Raw genomic sequence first — 13,415 nt, 5'->3', positions numbered from 1 at the left:
GCGTGTCGCAAAATTGCGATCCCTATTGCAACCCGGACAATAATAAAGCCGTCAAATTAATTCGTTCATTTTTTTTGGGGAAAAATTAAAATTAATTTAATTTAGTAAAAAAATATATTTGTATTAATTATTCTTTTATTATTAAAAAAATATAATAAATGGATTTTATGATTCTACGATCGAAGCAAAACATATCTAATTGGACAAAGAATTAGTCAATGGATTTTATGGTTCCAATAAAAAATAAATAAATGATTTACGTAAATTTTGTGAAATCAAAACTTATTGATGTCATGTGAGAAACACTTCAACACAAATTGATTAGATCAAAGTTTATTATATCTCAAAATTATCGCATCACATTTTATATTACTAACCACTATTACTTTAGTAATGGTACACAAAATCCACTGAAAAATAGTTAGTACATTTTGAAACATATCTTTCTCTCTCAAAAAAAAAAAATATATATATATATATATATATATAAATTAAATCTTTCAAATCTTTACTAATTTAGACATCAGAGTTTTATTCCGAGTATTTTTTAATCAACATTCAAACTCATAAAAAAATAAGAATGTTGGTCCAATCCAAACTCTCACAATCAAAAACTGATTTAATAATAAATATTTTAAAATTGTAGTAAATGTTGAGTTATTCTGCCATCCATCCCTTATATAAACCTCGTCAAAATAAAATGATTTATGGAACGATTCAAAACTCGTAACAATAACATGAACTCCGGATAAAGCCCGTCCGACCACTAAATCGGACGGCTAGGACAGGTTTAATGTCCGAACCCGATCGAACTGTGTCCGTCCGATGCGAGCACTTCGTCCACTCTCAAGAAGGAAACGCGAAACGTACTGCGCACCGAAGCCCGCCTTTTGCCCCACAGTGTGTTGTCAACGTCTACAAACACGTGGCTTGGTTTAAACGGGTTTTATCAGTGGGCGCGACTAACTCGAAACAAATCCGGCTTCGTCTTGCCGTTCGGTCCGGGACAGGGTTCAGCTTCCCCCTTCACAGCGTAATTGGAAGGAAATGTGGGGTCCGCTGTGGGTTTAACGAGGGATATGAGCAAGGCAAAGATGGACCCTGTTGGAGTCTGGCCAGCCGAACCTTGCCCTAATAAAGTCCGGTTGAGATTGGATTTGAGGTCCGGAACTTTTCGAGTCGAACACGAAGGCGAAAATTAATATTTATTCTCTCAAAAGACAAAAAGAAAGCACCTTATTATACTATTTTCTGTATGAGTGAGAGGGAAGGAGGGACTGGGGGGACGAGTATGAAACCGGGCTGCCAAATTCCGGAGATTTAATCGCTCAAAGCACCGAGATCTTCCTCAGGTAGCTCCTTCCATAGGTTTTTCATCTCTCTATAGTTGAGATTTTTGGTGTTCTTGTCGTGATTGCTTGTTATTATGAACCACGCCAACTCGATCGATACAGCTAGGGTTTTGAAACTTTCTCAATAAGATGTCCTTCCGCCATATCTTCCTCTTTTCTATCCCTTCATTTCTTTAATTTTTGGTTTTTGGAAACTGAATAGTGCAGCAACAGGCGTTTCGAACTCCGGAATATATATATGTTTTCTTTTTTTTTTTCCTTTTGTTCCGACGAGTTGCTGTTTTGGAGCTTCATTGCTATTTGTGCTCTAACGAAGTTTGTTATATCTAATGCTGGTTTTCTTCTTGCAGTTGAGATAGCTTTACTTATTTGTATTAAAGTTGCAATCTTGCTGTGGATTCTTGGTGACTAAGACTCTATTAATGATTTACTTGTTATTCTGCATCATAAAACTTGCCTTTTCTCCTCTCATCCTATAACCTGTACAAATGCCCTATATGGGAAATTTTTTATCAAGGCTTTGCAGTGAGCTGAGTCGATTGGTAGTTTCAGAAGTGGTCTCTATGTAATTTCTCTATAACTTTTTCCAGCTCGATAGCTACTGAATTTCTGTCATGCATGTTTCCAGGTCGTGTAGTGTGAAACACATTTGAATCGATAGTTACCTCTGTACACATCCTAGCTTCTGTACCGCCTGGGATGGCAGAACAGAACCCATCATCTGATGTGGAGGGAACCACAATGCCAAATGGATCTGGTTTGTCACCTGAAGGTAAGACTAGTGTTGTGGTTGATTCTGAAAAGAAGGAATGTGCAGGCAAAAACAAAGAAGTGGAAGAAACCACAATGATGAATGGGTCTGGTCCACCAACTGAAGATACGAGTGTTGTGCCCAATTCTGGTAAGAATGGAAATGAAGGTGAAAGCATTGAAGAAGAGAAGCATGTTGAAGAAATGATGGATTCTGATGAAAAGAAGCAGGGTGAAGAAAATGGCATAGCAAAAGAAGTAGACATCAAAACTGCAGATGTGAATACTATTAAAGCTGAAGATGTGAAAATGGTTGACGCAGAAGCTGAGAATGCAATGGAGCTTGAGAATCTAAAGATGGTTGATGTAGAGGATTTCAAAGATGAGAAAGAAGTAGAAGGCAGGGAAGAGGAGGGAGGGGAAAAAGAAGCAAAAGAGGAGGAAGGAGGAGGAGAAGATGAGGAAGAGGAGGGAGGGGAAGAAGAAACAAAAGAGGATGAAGAAGGAAAAGAAGATGGGGACGAGGAGGGAGGGGAACAAGAAGCAAAAGAAGAGAAAGTGGGAAAAGGAGAAGAGGGGGAAGGGGAGGAAGGATCAAAGGAGGAAGAAAATAACATGGAGGAAGGAGACAATGGAAGTACTGAAAAGAAGATTGATGAGGACAAGGAAGAGGAAAAGTTGAATAAAAAAAGATCAAGGGGGCAAAAGGCTGATAAAAAAGGAGAAGGAAAGGAGGGTGTGACAAAGGCCAGAAATTCATTGAGTAGTCCAGTGACTTCATCTATTGAACGCCCTGTCCGCGAGAGAAAAACAGTAGAGAGGTTGGTAGAAGTTATTGAAAAAGAGCCATCAAGAGAGTTTCAAGTTGAAAAGGTACTTTATTCTTCATTTGATTACTTCGCACGCTTTTTGTGGTTTATATGAGTGTCATCACTATTTTACATGAATAATATCTTCTCTAAGATCTGTCTGGTTACAGGGCCGTGGCACTCCATTGAAGGACATACCTAATGGTACGCTAAATAATCCAAAAATCTTTTATGATGCACTTTATGGATCATATAATGCCATATTTAGAACTAAGTTGATTTTGTATGTAGTTTGCAAGTCAAGGACTTTATTTTTTCTCAAGTATTTATCTTCACTCTTTTGCATCTGGCATTTTCTTGTGTTAATTGAAGGACTTATTTGTGGCATGCTCTCATGATATTTTTTGTTTGTTGAACACAAGTTTATCTTCCCAGTGGGGACTGGACATTCTTGCTTATCATGGTAATTCAATTTATACTGAAAAGCTTGTCTGCAATGGGGCTTGATTCATGAATTGCTAGCGGTGTTTAGATCCTATGGAAGTCTGAATATTGGACAGGCGGTCTAATGCTGTGCTGATTGGTTGTCGAGTTATTATAATTTATTTTTTTTAGTTTCATTTGTTTTGCATCAACAATTGATAACCAACCATTGTACATGTAGTCAAGTTATGCCTTTTTGAAAACCCTAGTGTGTAGTGGTAGAATCAAGTTTCATCCACATGAATGCAATTTGAAGAATTCTTACAAGATCAATATTGACTATCTTTAATTGTCATATCAACATTTTCAGATGAAACTAATTAAATTCCATAAGTAGAAGTGTAATAAAGATAGAAGAAATTGTCTTTATTTATAAAAAGTTCTTCAGATCTATAATTTTCTGTTAAGAAAACTGAAAACTTTGATGTGTTTACTAATCAGAAAATGAAAACTACCTTCTTAGACAACTAGTTATTCAATTTTCAAATATCTAATAGCCTTCAATTAGTTAGTTGAGCTAGCATTTTCACTCACAATCACAATCATCACTGCTACCACCACGACATCATCACTGCTACTACTATGGTCACTGTCATAGACCATTGACAACAACACCATCAGCATTGTAGTTCTGGTCACCGTTGTCATTGTTTCCTCCACCATCACCATTTCACCACCATCAATTGTGACTGCCATTACTGTCAATGTTGCCATGGTTGTGATCATTGGTGGGGAAGACAATTTAGAGTCTACGAACAAAAATGAGGTGAGTGGTTGTTTTTTAGTTTAAATAGGTAACCGTGCTAGAACGTTTTTCGTGGGTGAATTAGAAAACATTAAAACTGGAGGTAAATAATATGCCCTAACAAATTCATTAAATCTAATCTGAAGGTCTCTAGAATGTCACACATGATTTTGGTCAAGTATTATAACTACTAAACTTTGCGTTTTTTACTATTAAATGTTGCTAATTATCAGTGTCCTGTTTTGATATGTCTAGATACAAAATGTTGAGACATGTGGCTTAACTTTGGAGCATTTTGTCAGTAGAAGCAAAATTGGAAGGGGGACGGTCTTCCATAATCATATAGCTCTAGATTAAAAAAAAGAAAATTCAAGTGCAAGAACGAATATATTATGCTAGTAGATGGTTTTGTGTTAATCCATCAGGGAGAGAGGATGAAGTTGGCGAATAGGAAAAGAAAAGGAAGTTTGGGAAAGAGGATCAAGTGAAGAGTGATTGGACTGGTCCCTTACTAAAACCTTTCATGTTGAATCTGCTGGAAGTGTCGTTCATGGTTAATTCAAGACAAATTGGTGATATCAATATCAAATTAATATAAATTTTCTGGATTGATCTAGTCTGAGCTTGAATCTTCCAAGTAGATTCAGTTTGGGCAACATTTGACAATTTTATTTTAGCAAGGACCAACAATGAAGATTGCCACATTTGAGAAATCAGCTAAAACAACTGATTGAACTGGGACTGGGTTGGTGCCTTGGTGGGCAATGAAAGCCATGATATAAAGTACAAACTAAATGATACCTTCATACTGCTATTCTCTTTGATTTATGCTTGCTAAAGTATATCATCATGTATACATTATTCATTATGCTCTTCATGTGAGCCATATATGATATGAACCGATAGATTTCATTGTTGTGCTTTATGATGAACAATTATGGTCTTGTGCTGCTTCTTTTTATAAACAGCTTACAACATTAGAAAGCAAATTCTTTTAGCAAACTGTAATGACTTATATTCTAACTCATGCAATCCAACTCAAGGATTCATGCGTGTATTAATGAGCAAGGTTCTGAATACCGTACTGTACCGATCAGTTGTTGGTATGATAAATATCGAGCTGTACCAAACGTATCGACACATGATATACTAAGGTGTACCGATGTACCACCCATACCGGTCCTTTATTAGGTTGGTACGTACTGCCCGTACCGAGCAGTATGATACGGTATTGCATACCATGCTAATGAGACAACAGGAAACCATGCAAGTATACTGAAATCTTAATAAACTTGGAGCGTTTTGGCTGGATAAAACATACATCTACTGTAAAAATAAAGTTCAGCAAGTTGACATGTTGCAGTAGTCCAAATCCTTTAATACAGATTAGTTCACAGATCTAGGAATTAATATTTGATAATGTGCATCAAGAAACCAAATTGGGATGTGAAGCGGTGAAACCATTGCTTTGATAATGTTTTCATGCCCTGATTTCACCATCAACTCAAATTGAAGTTGAACAAGCTGTCTGTAATCCTCGGCACCTTTAGGCAGTAAACAATTTATGATGGCTCTCAAGTAATTTTATCTGGAATGAAGAGAGTAATTAGAAGTTGGACCAGGAAGAAAAAGCTACAAGCTAGAAGAAATCTCCTGGGAAGACGAAAATATCTCACTACAAGAGAGTTCTCTGTTTCTGTTAATGATCACATCTTATAAGCCACATCTGGTCCTAACTTGATCCAATTGACTTTTTCAATTATGCAACAAATAGCTGATCTTGAATTAGATAAGTTGTGTTGATCCTAGAGATAATGGTTGTCTTTTCAAGCTATGGCTTGTCTTTGTCAAGAATGGATCTTGAAAGAAAGATTTCAAGTTGGATCCAGGTAAGCTAAAAAGGGAAGTGGCCAAGTAGGCGATGCCTAGATATAAAGGTCACTATTGACGATTTCTAGAAGTGCATAGCATGCCCCAAAGAAACAAATAGAAAGAATAAGTGCTAGCCAAGTAAAAGGAAACGGAGGAAGGCCCTCTAGACTCTATAAAGAACCATTTAGTGAGCACCCAAATGCTTCCATAAGTTTCCAAAACATAGTTAAGATGGGAATGATTTAGGCTATACTAACATCCGCACAGCTCGACAAATGACCTAAATGCTTGAAAGAACTATAGGAAGAACTCTGTATTCTGTAAGACCTTTGATGACTGGATTCTGTAAGGCTCCTTTTAACTTAAAAAAGAAAACTAAGCTCGTATAAGACTGATTTAGACAATGCTAAGACCTGCACAACTTGCAGTATGATATGGGCAATACCACATTTAGGGCAATTTATCTATATTTTCATAATTTCATCACAAGTTTAGGTTAGAAGCCCATGACTTGACTGTATATACTATATACAAACTATTTTCAGAAGGAAACCGATTCTTAAATATTTAGTGCATGTTCCAGATATATCTACCCACATTCTCATAATACCTGCTTCATGTTATGAAGTCTCGAGGTCTCAGTATATGCGAAACTAAAATATGCTGAATATTGTGAAATCCTTTTCACAGGCAGAAGCTTTAAAAAAGAAGGGTTGTTTTTGGTAGCGCACAACACTGTCAAACCTAGCTGTAATTTGTATCTCACTATCTCTAATTTCAATTTAGTCAGTAGCGAAAATGAATCCATGCTGCTGGACCCAAATAGTTGAAAATTTCTTTTGCTGCTGCTGCTGTTACTTGGTCTTTATTCTAATGCGTAAACTGTTGTTACTCTTCATCTTTGTTCTTGGTGTTGCATTGGTGATTTACACGTTGTTTAACTTAAAGCTATATTTTATTTTTATAATCTCGAAAATTTCTTTTCCTTATTTAGTAATGGAGATCCAACTAAGGTTTTAAAAGGACTTGTCCAAGATGCAAGTCATGTGGACTACGGAATAAGTCTTTTCCATAATCTGTGTTGGTCTCATACTTGCTATATGTTGAGTTACTGTTCTTGATCTTGGAACTTGTGTTTGACTTGTTGGGTTTGTGGGTTGAGTTATTGTTTAGGAACTTAAGTTGGAGTTGTGGGTAAGTTATTGTCTTGGAACTTGTGGTTGACTTGATGTTAGTCTGGTTTTAGTTGGGATTATGTTGACTTGTGCCTATGATTGGTGGCTTTCCAACGTAATTCAGGAGGAATGATAATTTTAATGTTAATGTTCTCATAAATCTTTTCTCCTTTCTTCTCGTATCCTTTTTTTCTATTTGTGTTTTGGCTTCCCCTCTTCCTATTGGTTCTACATTATAACACCTTTTCTAAATATGATTTTAATATACTTCTCAATTTTTGTTCCAGTGGCCTACAAACTAGCAAGGAAGAAACCTGCGGATATAAAATTGATTCATCAGACTCTTTTTGGAAGGAGAGGAAAGGTGGATTAAGATGCTACATAAATTTGTTCTCCAGCTTTACATTGAGTTTTCAATGTTTCTTGTTTGTTTAATGATATAGGACAATACTGTTTCTGTTACTGTTGGTCCAGTGGTTGTGCAACTTTTCTGTTTGAATGGTAGCTAGGGCTGTATGCCAACTAGGTTGACTAGTTACATGCTCTCGCTAATTGCTCAAAATTATGATGGTTCATAGGTGAAAGATATGTATTTGTCTACAGTTATCTTAATTATTTTGTTACCTGCTCTTGTTGCTGTTGGTCCAGTGTTGGTGCAGATGATTTTTGTGTATAATTGTTATTCTCTTAATTATTATGTTGTCACTGTTTTTGTTACTGTTGGTCCAGGGTTGGTGCAATTCTTCTGCTCGAGTAGTAGCTAAGACTGTATACCAACAAGAGCGACTAATTTCATTTTCTTGCTAATTGCTCAAAACCATGATAGTTCTCAAATGAAAGATAGGTTTGTACTTTTGTTTATAGTTGAATTTTCTTTCTGAATTTTGCTAACCACTTAAGAAATCATAATTTATGTGGATTGTTGTTGGACAACAATCTTTTATTGGTTCATTGGAACCATTGTGGATTTTGTGGATCTTATAAACCAGGGAGTCTTCACTTTTCAGTCTGCAGCTTGGATCTGGTTGTATTTGTACATATAGAAGTCAGTTTATAAATCTGAAAGTTGTAAGAATCATTGTGTTATTATCTCGTGTGTACTTGAGGAATCCTGGAGAAGTGGTTCGAGAACTTATGGTATACACTTAATATACAGAATAGGATAGATTCTCGATTGCATATACTGCTATCATTTGTCTTTATATTTGTGCCTGCCTCCCCTCTATTTCTAGTATACTTATCACCATTCTCTCCTGGCTTTTTAAGTCTAAGTAATCAAAATCAGATTCAATTATGGGTTGGACTGTTATTATGGTACTGAATGGTATTTACTAATCCGACCAAGGACCAGTTGCAGCCCATATAGCTTTTCACCAATGATGATTTATTTATTATTATTTTTTAGTGATATCAGATAGTTAAGTTGGTATACCATTCAATAAATTGGTACCATATTGGTCTGACAAGGCGTTGATACCGGTATCAGATTAATCTTGATCGGAATCTTACGATGTCAGGCGTATCTAGAATCTCTCATGACCTTGCAGCTAATTGATGAAAAATGTTTTATCACTAACACCATGTGATCTCTCGTTACTTTGTAACAGTTTATTTAGTTGTATAATGATGAGAAAGTATGTTTTTTGAAGTGCATCCAAGGTGATTTTTTTTAATATTTACCATGAGTTGCTAATTAATATTTTTACTCGGCATAAACTTAAGGACTTTTTTGTTAACATTATTGTGGTGCTTGCTAGGTGTTTTTAAGGTCAGAACATGTATATGCTGTTTCGAAACTAAATAGCTTATTCATGTTCATAACAATGGATTAGGTGCCAACATTTCATCATGTCACCGGTGATGCCCATTGGTTAGAGAGCAGAATATGCTGTCTCTTCAGCTGGGATGCCCATTGAATCTACCAGATATACTAGTTGGTTGAAGAGCAGATACATTGATTTTATATACAAGTAGTCCTATAGAAAGGATGATTGCAATATCAAAATTTTGAATATTACCTTATAAACATCATTTTCTTTTCGGTTGCTTATTGGCCTGGATGATGATGACAATACTGTCATGATTAATCCACTTTAAAAAAAGGTGTTAGTGACTATCAGGGATTACTTAATCTCTAAGTACAAGAGACCTGGATGAATCAAGTGCCTCTTCTCTTAGGACTACAAATTGTTATCTTGGGATTTTTCTGCAGTGCTAATGCTTGTGCAAGTAATTGAGTGATCCATATTATGGGAGTTTATGTTTTTGTATTTTTTTCGGATTTCATATGAATTCGACATTTTGTTTCCTGTTTTTAAGTAAAAAAACTTCTTTAAAAGAAGGCTGTAAGTCTGATTACCTCCCCCAGTCTTTAAAAGTTTAGACTGTTTCACTATAGTTTCTGAGTAATCTCTGTTTTTCTGTATTTATAATTTTGGAGAATATCATGACAGCACCTCTATTATCTATTATGTATTAAATGATTATTGTTGTGTTTTTTGAGCAGGCTGTGAATTTCAAAAGTCATATTCTCCAGTTTTCTGGGTTTGTGTGGCATGAAAGTGATGTGAGTATTCTGATAATACCTGAGCAGGAATAAGTCACTGTTATTTTTCCCTTTTTTCTTTGTAATCTAAAATTTTATTTCATCCAGGAAAAACAGAGAGCTAAAATGAAGGAGAAACTTGACAAGTATGTAAAGGATACTCTGCTGGACCTGTGTGACTTGTTTGATTTACCTGTTTCCAAGGCCAACACCAGAAAGGTTCATTCATGGATTTTTCACTTTCAAGTTTGTAATATACATTTGTTGTTCGTGGTGGTCAGAATGACTTTTCTTGCAATTCTTTTTCTGATCATGTTATATTGATAATTTGGTTGATGTATAACAGGAAGACCTTGTGGCAAAGCTGCTGGACTTCTTGGTTGCCCCTCATCCTATAGATGAAGACGTACTTTCTGATGACAAGGTTTACCTTTACCACTGTGCTGGATTTTTTTTTTTTCAGTAAAGTTCTTTTGAAGTGGTATTGACATTGGATGCTCATGTTGATGCTGTTTATGCACAAAGGGACTGCAATATTAGATTCTTGTGTATTTTTTACCACATTCCTATCATATATGCCTAACTGCTGAATCGTTATGTTTTAGTTCAATTGCACATGTTTATCTTTTTTCCCTTCATTTTGTAGCAATCAATGAAATCTAGAAAGCGGAAGAGGGTGGCCAAAGGAAGTGGATCAAAGAGTACGGAAGATGCACACAGCAAGCAATCTAGGAAGGTTGGTATCAAAAGAAACAAATTCCAGAGTTGACACTGAGTTATCCTGTGCTGCTCTTTCTGCATTGCTTAATATTTATATAATTTATCTTAGTTCTTGTTGGCCCATTTATTTTTGTTATCGGTTGTGACTAAAAAGTTTAGCACACTTTTTTTTTTCCAATTTTGATATTCAGAAACGGACCAGGCGTGAGGGCACACCGAGTGCAGAAGAAACGGATAGTGAAGATGATGATGTGGATGACATTAAGAATGGTCCTTATACTGGCAAAATAGGCAAGCATTCTGAGAATGAATGTAAGGTAAGTGAGTCTGAAGAAGCATCTGACGAAGATGAACGTGATGAAGAGGACTCGGGCGAGGACAAGCAGGATAAGAAGAAGACCCCCAAACAAGGTTCTGTTGGTAAGGAAAAGAAGGTGGGGAGCAGCTCCAGGAAGGTTCCAACTCCAGCAACTACGAAGAGTCCTACTAAATCATCATCTTCAAAACACTCAAAAGCTGAGAATGATGATGTAGGTGCAAAGGTTTTCTCCAGGAAGAGGAGAACTGTCAGTTCACCTCAGAGGAAATCAACTCCTAGGTCAGAAAAAAAAGAAAAGGATACTGGTAATCTCTCAATCATGAACTCTTCATAATTTATTACATATTTTTGTGAGTTGCTTATGGTATCTGCTTAATATGATGTCTTCCCATGGTTCCAATGCTCTTGGATTAGTTGGATGACTTTTTCCATATGGGCATGTAAGCACTATTCCATTTGTTTGACAAAATTTTCTCCTAGGCTAGTTATCTGACTATAAATCTAAAAGACAGTTTTTCACCAGAAGCTAATTTTGACCTTAATGCTTAACTAAAAGTCAGTAGATGTTGCTATTTATGTCAGTAGATGTGATTGATTAAAGCAACCTCGTGAGACCGATGTTTAAGATATCATTCATTATTTGAGCTCAGAAGTAACTCTACATGTAATCTAGGAGTTCTTTCTCTAGGTTTTGTCCATTGGTGGTGAGTTTTTTAGATTCTTTGATTTTGGAGTTTTTAATCATCAAATCTCTTGGTTAGTTTGGTAACTGACGGTGTGTTATATTATTTTTACTTGTAAAATTTAATTTCGAACTAGTATTCTTTTGATACTTTTCTTTTTCTAATACCTAGTAACTCTGTGATTTGATGTGGCAGGAATTTACTTATAGCTCTTGACTTGTTTCCAGAATTTCTAACTGGATCATCTTTCTGATCATACTGCTGTTTGAGCTTCTAATTTGTGTTATTGTTTTGTTTTTTGAGGCCATACATAAGTGTCCATTTTTTACGTTTATTTTGATGCAAAGATTATTTGCTTTTGATCAAGGCAAAAAGGTTGCTAAAGGTAAAGCAAAATCAGAGGCAGAGCATCCAAGCAAAGAGGAACTGAGAAAGAAAATATGTGAAATTTTGAAGGAAGTTGACTTTAACACGGTGAGCCACTACTTTACAATATGTTTGACATATGAATCTTTTCCGTAAGTGTCTTAAAACTATTATGTACATTGGTCCTCCCTGGATCACACTATCTATCGTACGTATGGACTTTTAGGTGATATGAGAAATTTTCTGTAAAATATTCCAACAATAAGAAAAGTTATTTGCTAGATGACTTCGAGATGTACCTTAGGATAGGCTTTGAGGCAGTACTGGTGAAGCTGTAATCTTCCAGCCTGTGATTGTTTTAGGGATGACTTCAGCACTCTCCTAAGCGTTGGCCTCTGTCCCCGATGACCAGAATGAGTCGTTTCATGTAGTTTTTTCTGCATTGCAACACAAAATATGTCCTATACAAATAGTGTGCAGCATTAGCCCATGGCTAATACCCGCTTAGAGTTGATCATGCTGTTGTTATATTCAACATTGCAGCAATCAAACGTGCTCCTACTTATCCATTTTCTACCGAATTTGATGATTTTTAGTGGTCTTGTTATTTGTTGAAGAACTAACTTGTATCCTCCTATTTTGATTCAGGCAACTTTTACCGACATTTTGAAGCAGCTAGGTATGCGCTTTCTGAATTATATTTTGTTTCCTTCCTCAACTTTTCTCCATGTTCATACCATATGCAATTCACCTATCAGCCGGCCACTACAAACTGGATCTGACGCCGAGAAAAGCCTCTATAAAGCTCCTGATCCAAGAAGAGCTGACTAAACTAGCAGAGGCTGAAGAAGACGAGGACGACGAAGATGAAGAGGACGCCGAAAAGGAAGAAAATCCAGAACCTACAGGCAAAAAGGTGGAAGCTTGATTCAAGTGGACCTGGCATGTAGATGGGACTTGCCGGTTGGTTGGTTGGCTTTTAGGTTAGGTCACTTTTATATCCTTCTCTGCAGTTCAGTTCGGCATGAATTTTAATGCACCTTCTTTGATGCTGGACCTCTGTTCTACTCCTAGTTATATACCCATGTATTTATGTCCGAGGTGTAGGTAGTCTCTTTCTGATAATGTGTGACTTCAGATTAGTTAACTGGTTATATTTACTGGGATTTGATTGTAAACTAGTCAATATTTATTAGTTTCCATCTGCATTAGGAACATAATATGGTTTAATCTTCACTTCAATTCTCTCCCACGATCAAAATCTCAGAGCCATGAACGACTGTTGTTTGCCATTTCTCTCTACTTACAAACTGGCAAGCAGCCAGCCGTGCATGAGGATGTCAAACGAAGTGTGTTGTGGCTACTTTACCAACCACCTTATCATCAGCAAAATAGAATAACAGCATTAAATGATGGAATATATCATTGTTTTCTTTGTTAATTGTTACACCCACAAAATAATATAATTTCTTTTATTTTCGTATACCAATAAAATATCAATTATTGTGTTTTCTTTTCATATAGGAAAACTATAATGTAGGATGATAGTTTATTTGCACAGATGTCGTTCCATACCATAGTGCCAGTGATCATCAC

General features: G+C 36.1%; 1 protein-coding gene across 1 annotated transcript; it reads left to right on the top strand.

Annotated features, from left to right (window-relative positions):
* Nucleotides 1-1,221: 1,221 nt before the first annotated feature.
* LOC103990081 (DEK domain-containing chromatin-associated protein 2) lies at nucleotides 1,222-13,055 on the top strand. The gene is made up of 12 exons (XM_009409108.3): nucleotides 1,222-1,352; nucleotides 1,981-2,975; nucleotides 3,082-3,115; nucleotides 7,474-7,550; nucleotides 9,693-9,752; nucleotides 9,840-9,950; nucleotides 10,078-10,155; nucleotides 10,378-10,467; nucleotides 10,643-11,075; nucleotides 11,821-11,927; nucleotides 12,468-12,498; nucleotides 12,578-13,055. Exons 2-12 carry the CDS (start codon nucleotides 2,052-2,054, stop codon nucleotides 12,745-12,747), a joined length of 2,115 nt encoding a protein of 704 aa, XP_009407383.2. The 5' UTR covers nucleotides 1,222-1,352; nucleotides 1,981-2,051; the 3' UTR covers nucleotides 12,748-13,055.
* Nucleotides 13,056-13,415: the final 360 nt, after the last annotated feature.

Source organism: Musa acuminata, chromosome BXJ1-6, assembly GCF_036884655.1.
Source record: "Musa acuminata AAA Group cultivar baxijiao chromosome BXJ1-6, Cavendish_Baxijiao_AAA, whole genome shotgun sequence".
NCBI lineage: Eukaryota > Viridiplantae > Streptophyta > Magnoliopsida > Zingiberales > Musaceae > Musa > Musa acuminata.
Note: the sequence above shows the minus strand (reverse complement) of the source record. Positions and strands in the feature narration are given on the sequence as shown.

Bases quoted from the DNA above. Each gene is read 5' to 3' on its own strand.
- LOC103990081 (XM_009409108.3), top strand. From the start codon at position 2,052: ATGGCAGAACAGAACCCATCATCTGATGTGGAGGGAACCACAATGCCA. The intron at 7,551-9,692 runs GTGGATTAAGAT...TTTTTTGAGCAG, and splicing joins TTTTTGGAAGGAGAGGAAAG to GCTGTGAATTTCAAAAGTCA. The intron at 10,468-10,642 runs GTTGGTATCAAA...TTTGATATTCAG, and splicing joins ACAGCAAGCAATCTAGGAAG to AAACGGACCAGGCGTGAGGG.